Below are 8714 nucleotides of genomic sequence, written 5' to 3'. Positions count from 1 at the left end.
TAAAATTTGGCGTGATCGTCATCTGCTTTACGGCAAGCAGTTGGCGACCACGTCACATATTCCCCATCTTCAATGCACCAACGTATTGTCTACTCGCGCCCCATGCGTATTTGACGACGCTACTGATTCGATTTGGACTTCTACAGGTCCAAAAAATTGGAATCGTTAATATTGACAATCCGCAACCCTTGGCTTATAGGCTTGCCTCTATAAAAATGTACTCTTTTCAGAGCTGGGTCCTATTAGCCTTGTCGAGGTACGGTAGGCCTAGTTCAATCCAAAAGGTCACCCTGTCCCTATTGGGACTTAATATTAGTGCGCGACGGGATCGTAAGACGATCTTGCGCGAAAGCCTGACCTTGTCCCTCTCATTCGAGATAGAACGCAGCGCATAGGGCGCAGATTTTTCTTCTACCATTGATATAGCGCCTGAGCGTACTTTGGTGCTGATAAGTAGCTACAATAATCATTTTTCCTCCTCGACGGGCACAAGTTCATCGGTTCCTAGAGCATCTTTTCGCACTTTACCCGGTCCTCGCGGCTCACCATTTCCTTGATATAAATTGGGTTGACACGGAAGATTCGGCGCAAACCGTACCTGTCCTGATCTTTTATGGTAATGGTCGCAATTACTTCTTATGGCTGAGGGTATCTTAGCGACTCAAGGTCATATATAACTCTTGTGAAAAATCCGCCAGCTTCGCTCCTTGACAGGTGGATAACTAAAACGATTGCACATAGTGCGCCTGGGGTGGAGACCACTAGCGCAATGTACTTTTGCTACGTCTGGACGATGGTCTAATTCATTGCTATCTCAAAGTTATCTCACCCAGAGAGACTTTTGATCGTCAGCGCCCCCAAAGGACTGGACGCTTTGTAGAGCGGTCTCACGGTGGAAGCCAATTTGTTCCTACACCGACGCCTTATTTAAACCGTTTCAGGAAGTGTCTTTCGATTGATTTCCATTTGTTAATGTCTTTAAGCGAGCGATATTGCTTCGGGCTCTTCTTAAAACAAGCAACTTGGATAAGTAGTAGTCGTATATCAATATTCGACTGATGTCATTATTCGGTATTTATTGACCGATCGGTTTCAATATTTTGATATCACAAAGTCGAACATGGCAGGGTACAGCTTCAGTAGTATCTTGCATGGGAAACGGCGGTGTGTATTACAGCTAAGCATGATTTGTAATATGTTCGCGTCTGTCGATAATTGCATGCTAAATAGTGCAGACACAGGTGTGTGCACGAAGCCAACAGACTTCGATCTACTTCTGCCATTTTGCAAGGCTGTGATACCGTATCCAGCGTGTCTTCCTCGATATCAAAGTATCTGGTACAATCACTCAGCACTCTCTAAAGATCGCTTCGTAGAGCAACTATTTCATAAGATCGTCAATCAGCGCAAGATTGACGAGACAAATGTTACGATGGCGGACTACAACACCGACGAATGGGGCGGACCCCGCACTATAACGCCACGCTTCACCGGAAACTCGGATTGCGAAAACTCCCTTCGTAACTATTTTTGCTGGCTTAACTTTCCTCGATGTGACACGGAAGGCCGGAGTTTGCTTCTTTGTCGAAGTGTATGTGAAAATTTTATGACATCCTGTCAATACTCAAAGGATCTATGGCGATGTGGCGATCCTGAGTATATCAACGGTCGTTCGGCCGAAATTAGTACAGAGTGGGTTGTAAGTTCTTTTCAAACATTCACTAAAACGATAAAAGTCACAGGTGTATTCGTGTGTTACTTCGGTAGGATCAAAAGCAAGTATACTATCGAGCGCCATATCCAGGCTCACCATTCAAAGACAACGCCTTCGATCCAAATACCGACAAGCCTCTTATTGTGTGCACGCCGAGTCTCGAAAACTCTGCACAAAGTGATTGTCTTTTCGTTTCGCGAGTCGCTATATTAATTACTTCTGTTGCTATTCAACTTTTTTACGGTAAGCAAGTATGATTAATCGGTAAATGCCAAATTTCTAGTGCTGATTAGGTGAACATACAAAGTGAATCACTGTATTTCGCAAGAATCACCAAAATCTTCTTCCCCAGCTTTTACACCACTGCTTACATCAATTTTTTCAAATCCAGACTTTTCGGCAGCTATATTTACAGTGGTCTCATGAGTAACCTGATTTTTCGTACCATTCTCCGCGGCCTTGATTGAATCTAAGTCTCTGGGCACCGAGTTTGGGACCACCGTTCGTTTCTTTGATCCACTTCCACTTTCTGCCATGTGGCAACTACAACGAAAGCTGTTGGCTACACCGGCAAAGTAGCAGTGGTTGCAAAGGTTGCAGTGCTGGTTACGATGGTCGCCACATCGGCGACACTTGGCACAATGGCGGCGCGGCTTCTTTGCGTCGGGACACAGCCGATTGTTGCACCACGAATATGTGAATTTGGCGCCGCAGTGAGGACAGGAAAAACCTCTCTCGATAGTGTGTTTAACTTGCACAGCACCACCGCCTCCTTCGCAACACTCATAAATTACAGTCGAGTTAAGTAATTCTTGCATATCCTTGATTTTGGATAGATGCTGCATCAAGCAGATGTCCTGCACCACCAGCTGAACATTGATGCCCTCGAAGGCCATAGGTTTGAATGGATTTGCACAGCTCACGCACTTGCATTGAGTACCACACACCACTCCCAATTTCACACATGCGCAGCGCGCATTGCGACATTTTCCCGTGCACTTGCAGCGCACAACATCGCCATTCCTGTCAAGGGGTAAAGGTGCTGGCAAAGGAGTGATGCAATTCTGTTGCTGCTCCTTCAGCACGTCTACTCTAGCTCGCAGTGTAGCCTGATGCAAAGACTTTTTAACCGGACGTCGGCCAGACGGCTCCTCAACTTTTGTCGCGTACTGCATCGACCCAGAATCAATTTTAATGCTGCTCGTAGGATCTGGTGAGATTGCGCAAGCAGCCACTGCAACCGATCCGCCGTACTGAACGTACTCGGGTGATACAAGTGCCTTCCGCTTGTTTTTATCATCTGCCGTTTTTCTAGCGGCCACATACATTTGCTGCTGTGAGCTCAGCTCTGCGGTAGAAGTTCCAAATGCAGAAATCCCACTTGAAGGTGGAAGCTTGGAGCCGACGTTAGTGCCAAAAGTGCCACTGATTGCTAGATCAGCAGCATGTGGTCCGTGCTGAGGTATCACTCGCCACTTTACCGGCCCACTGGGTTTATTCTCAGCGCATGACTCATTGTAAGCTTTCCAATCAATTATTTCGCAGGACGGCGTCCTACAAAGTGGCACAATCGCAAACATTTAATCGCCCTAACTGCATTTCAAATCATTTATTGCATACCGCACCGAGTAAGCCCATCGCTTTTCGTCATTGTGGTGTCATCAGTTTGACTTGATTCAATAACACTGAGAAGCTCTGTCACCTCCTCTATACCTGAAGCCGAATTACTTCCAGCACTATATAACGTCGCAGGAGAAATAAGGCTTGTTAAACTTTCGCTGCTCGTCGAAGGCACGAGTGCTTGCAGCCAATTTATTGTCGAAGGTGACATTGACGAGCCGTTGAGCAAGCCAGCTGGTGAAATGTTCTCAGCCACACTTTGATTGTAGCTTGGAATAGCAGATTGAGGTGGTTGTGCCATTTGCGAAACACCATCACTGAATGCTGTCGATCGCGATAGTCCACAACTTATATTGCCACCGCAAAGCGCTTCTTGATGTTCGTGTTGTTGTTTCTGGTGCTGCATCTCCTGATTTGGAGTGTCGTTGGCTTCAAGGGAGCCCAGTAGCTCGATCACTTCACCTATTTCATTACAGCTTGATCGTTCTTCGTTTTCTGGCAATTTCGCCATATCGCGCAGCTGATCTGGTGGTGTATGATGCTGCTGATATTCCCGTCGATGGCGTTGAGATTCATTTCGCTTCTTTTGTGCCGCAAGATCGCTGCCAGAAGGTGATGTGATAAGCGATGTATCAAGAAAATGCAGAACGTGCTGCATCTCTTCTAGCTCGCTCAGTGACTCCATCAACGCCAAATTTGAGAAGTACGATAAATACCGGTACAGATCAGAATTGAAGAATATCTGGGATTTGAAAATCAACTTGGACTTTTTTATATCGTGTTGGCTAAAACATTTGTGTTTCACTATTACATTTTAATTTGTTTCAGCTATTTTCAGTGCAACATATATATTCCATGTTGGCTGTAGCAGCCCTTCCATATTTGTTACAGTTGTATTAAATACAAATACGGTACAATTCACATTACACTTCGGTGTTATTGTAAATATTGATATGCACCAAGACTATCGGAATTTTTGAGGATGATAAATACTTGTTTGGTTTTTGAACTGCTTGCATTGAGTTGTGACTGGCCTTTGGTATATCGGGACTGGAAAAATCTATTATCTGATAGAGCCCAGACATGGAATGCTGACGTTTCGTTTACTTCACTTCGAAGAAATGAGGCTGACATGAGGAAAGTCATAAAAGCTTTAATCGGATACATCTTGCAATATGGCCTAAGTTTTCACTTTTGAACGTGGACCTGTTTTGAAACAATATTCACTGGTAAGCCATGTTAGTAATTTTTTCCGCTGACAGCAGTAATATGAGCAGATGGTGTGAAACATCGAAATGCTTATATTATCCGAAGCATCACTTTCAGAAAATGCATAGTGCTTATCGGGTAATAAGTAGTTTTTCCTCCGAGGCGACTAGCCAGGGAGTTATCGTGGTATCTCGTACAGAGTTCTGACTTTGGAGTCCTCATCATGAGTACCACCATGCGTAATGTGCCAAGTGGATCGCCACTGTAGTACAGCCAGCCTTGTGTAAGGCATGGCGAAATCGGATTGCAACAATGCATTTCGACAATTTCAAGTCTGTGTTTTCAAACTACTATCTACCTATAATTTCCGCACTAGGTAAGGTCTACAAGATGTCTGATGTGACATGGCACATGATCGTCTGCCTTATCTACATGTCGCCACGTCAATTAGCGACACCACCATTGCGGCATGCAACGAAACATAGTCGAGGTGACGTAAAAACTACGTAATTCCGACCAGGTCGTTACCAAACCTAGAAAGTAATATCTGTCAGCTTGACGACTATCTTGCCAATCTCAGCAATAGATGTGGTGATGACGTCGCTGTATACGACGATGAATGATTTATGTAGATCACGAACACATTTCGCCACAAAAATGCATCATGAACATGAGGGTATACTTTGTCTCACGAAGTCCTTTGTCATGAACAGGGCCGTTTCTCTTGGCGGTTTTTGTAACGGGGTTACACGTACTCTTGCATGAATGGGTGGGTCGCACAAGATGGTGTGATCGTACATAGGTGTGGATTACACAAGTTGGTGTAACCACACAGTGGTGTGGCTACACCGTAATAAAAAGCTACCACCTGGCAGGACTGCCAGTAGTAATGCAAATTACTATCCTAATTAAACCATATTGTTCTGGAGTACATTCATTTTAGAAATAGGCGTCTGTGCCGGAGTGGTGACAGCGTTTCGCTGATTGTAAGCGGGAACAAAACGCCAATTGACGTTCGGCTTCCGGACACAAAACGTGGGTATCGAATGAAGAGACTTACTCTCACGCACCATTCCTGCATCGAGCTCCGCACGGAAAATGGCGTCAATGACGTCACACTGCTTCTTGGGCAGGGGCCTTTGGCGTGTTGCGCAGTATTTGGTCCCGGATCCAGGTCAATCTCATGCCACACATCTCGGTCCGGAAATAGGACCGACTGCAGGTCTTTGGTGACCACGTCTTGAAATTTCTTTTCCAAAGGATAGTACGGATTCGAGGGGTCCTTCAGGATCGATAATCCACTTCGTGCATTCAGCACCCTCTTAGTGTCCTCAAGGACAATTTCATCCAGAAGCGACGGCAATTTAATCTCCTAGTTCGGTCAAAAAATGACCACTGCGGCTAAATTGCCTGCCTTCGAGGCACAGCTAAACTCTCTGAAAGACATTTCGTTCAGTTCAAGAAGAGCATATACCGCGGGAATAGCCTCGACGGTGACGTCGCCGTGTTCCTCTCCCGTCATACCGTTGAATGATATAGAGCTGTGCGCTATCGTCTTCGGTAGACACAACCTGGGTCAGGGTCGACAGCCTGCGTCTTGCAAAAATCATACTGCTTCGCCGTCTACTCTCTTTAGAGGCTTTACGTCTCACCGAGACCGGCGGGAACACGCACTTGGCGTCGTCCAGTGTCTTCACTCCCTGCTCCATCGGAGCCTTGATGTTATTAACAAATCCGACGAAGAGCTGCTATTTCTGCAGTCCTCGTCCAAAGGATAACGTGCCACTCCACGCGCATCAGAGGGGCCTTGCCCAGGATCCCTCGAACCTCGTCCGACCATGCCACTCTTGGCATGCAGCGACTGATTCTAGTACTTGAGTAGCGCTCAGTGGGTTACGTGCCCCTCCACGTTCAGCTTGTGAGCCACGCTTGGGACTCTTGTCCAAAACATTTTTGGTGTTCGGCAACTCGGAAACTCCCATATCCATCACATTGAATGTCCCGGTCCAGTGCGCACGAATAGCGCTTCTGCTTCCTAGCAGAGGTGAGTTCGTGACTCACCAAAGCTCCACCAAGAGACGTACGTGTAGCGCCCAAGGTCTTCGACCTCGAATCGATCTATGGCTAATGGCGCTCCAACCATGCCATACCAAGCATAAGACTGTAATTTGTATTGAAGTCTAAGACTAAGCAGCTTTCACGTTATCGAATTCAAGAAACTCGACACCGAGGTCCACAGGGAGTGACACATGTCCCGTCGCTAAGCGATCAGTGACGGTGTCACTCAATCGCGCTTTCAGCGCCTCAGCATACAGCTAATTTTCTTTGATCGTGGAGCGTCGAGCATAATTTTTCGACGCCCCGGAATCGATCAGGATCTTCCATGGCTTTTCAAAGCCCTTCACGGTCGCTTTTACGACCAGCAATCTCGTCTTGCATACACGTTTCATGTTAAAGAGAACGGAGCTTTCGGTGCTGTGCCCTGCTGCCCTCTACCTCTTTGAGGCTCAACAGAACTCAATTTTCCCTAGTAGGGCGTCCAACGTCTTCTGGGTGTTGTCGTATCCCCGCGACAAACAGAAGACTGGTAAGAAGCGGGACGTCGGTTCGATGAACCTTAACGCGCCTTGCGCAATTAGTCCAAAGGTGACGGGTGTCTCCACAGACAAAACACCGTCGGGTGTTCGAACGCTGCACGGTGGCTCGAAGCCTCGCCTCCTCTTTCTTAGCATAGCTGAGCCCCTTCGACTCAGGCTTTCTCGACGAGCTGCTAGAGTATGCACTCCAACCAAGTCATGCCGACATAAAGTTAAATCTGGCATTCAATGCCACATGCCACATTCACTGCTTCTCCAAAATAAGCCGGACAAACACAAAAAAGGTCCTCCAAAAGACGGTCACTGTGACCGCCCCGGAGAGGATCGGCTGCCATTCCGGCAATGAGATGTCTCAACTCGTGGACAAATCCACCAACTCCTTCTGGCCCTGCCGGGCAGTAAGGAAACGCGATCGTACGCGATATGCCTTATTAGGCGGCGAGAACACTAGCAAAAGCTGGTGCTTCAGCTCCTTACAGGAGGTAATGCAGGTTTAACCGAAGTGCCCCACGTTAGAGATCATTCACGCGCTCGGCCCCCGAGCTTGGAGATAGCTAGGGCCACGCGCTGTTGTTCGTTTTGGAGCATGGCGGATAATATAGTCTCTCATCCAGAACAGAATATTCTCTCCATCCTTACCCTCGAAGGTCTTTATGCTCACCACGAACGGCCTGTGTCGGGAAGAGTCATCCGTCGTCGATAGTTGCGTCATGGACGCTGATAGCTTCTGCTAGAGGCGCTTTGACAGAGCATTTTTAAAATTTGAAAATACCTCTTGGAGCGCGCTTGTCGCTATGGGCCATTGCGCAACAAGGTGCTCCACGCCCTTAGAGCCCAGCTAGGACATTAGCTTATTAACCCCGTCCGATCATGCCCGGGGACAAATAGGACTCTTCTTCCATCCTCACAGAGAATCAGTCGGAAAGCCTCAAGCGTAGATTGACTACTAGTGCTACCAAGTGCAGAGGGGCTGCCGTAGCTCTTTGCTTAGAAGAAGCTAAGCTAAAGTCACCGACCTTACGTTCTTCCAAAGACGCGGTGCAAGTGTAGCGGATCGCAAGGCGTTACTTCTAAGTACTAAAGCCTTACCAAGGCAAACGAACACTTCCGTTCAAAAACAAAATGTATTGAATTGTTTTAAAATGCGGCAGAGCCGCCAATATCTAAAACGCTAGGTTTTCCTGATTAATTTAGTAATACCTCATTTATAAAGCAAAACCTAATGAAAATAGTAACCTGCATTACTACTGGCAATCCTGCCACGTGGTGGCTTCTTGTTATGGTGTAGCCACACCACTGTGTTATTACAATAAATCTGTAAATCACACTTATGCACAGTCGCGCAAGATTGTGTGACCCGCTCTTTCTCACAAGGACACGTATAACCCCGTTACACAGTACGAGGATACCGGATTGCGATCCGCTGCCTCCAAGAGGTCTGAAAACCTTAACCAAGGTAAGTAATAATTTCCGTTCAAAATTGAAACTGTGTTTTTTTGGTTTAGTTGCGGCAGAGTCGCCAATATCTAAAACCCTAGGTTTTCCTAAAAAATATAGTCTGTGGAGAGGAACTG

The 8714-nt window shown here is 46.7% G+C and overlaps 2 protein-coding genes across 2 annotated transcripts; one reads left to right on the top strand and one right to left on the bottom strand.

The window, feature by feature from the left end:
- Positions 1 to 1151: 1151 nt before the first annotated feature.
- PHALS_11583 (Frizzled domain) lies at positions 1152 to 2140 on the top strand (the record flags this gene model as incomplete). The annotated part of the gene is made up of 4 exons (XM_024726966.1): positions 1152 to 1164; positions 1242 to 1699; positions 1768 to 1957; positions 2022 to 2140. The coding sequence occupies 4 exons, from the start codon at positions 1152 to 1154 to the stop codon at positions 2138 to 2140; spliced, it is 780 nt and encodes a 259-aa protein (XP_024577590.1).
- Positions 2141 to 3248: 1108 nt separating this feature from the next.
- PHALS_11582 (uncharacterized protein) lies at positions 3249 to 4019 on the bottom strand (the record flags this gene model as incomplete). The annotated part of the gene is made up of 2 exons (XM_024726965.1): positions 3249 to 3268; positions 3335 to 4019. 2 exons carry the CDS (start codon positions 4017 to 4019, stop codon positions 3249 to 3251), a joined length of 705 nt encoding a protein of 234 aa, XP_024577589.1.
- Positions 4020 to 8714: the final 4695 nt, after the last annotated feature.

Source organism: Plasmopara halstedii (genome assembly GCF_900000015.1).
Source record: "Plasmopara halstedii genome assembly, contig: Scaffold_555, whole genome shotgun sequence".
NCBI classification, from domain to species: domain Eukaryota; phylum Oomycota; class Peronosporomycetes; order Peronosporales; family Peronosporaceae; genus Plasmopara; species Plasmopara halstedii.
Note: the sequence above shows the minus strand (reverse complement) of the source record. Positions and strands in the feature narration are given on the sequence as shown.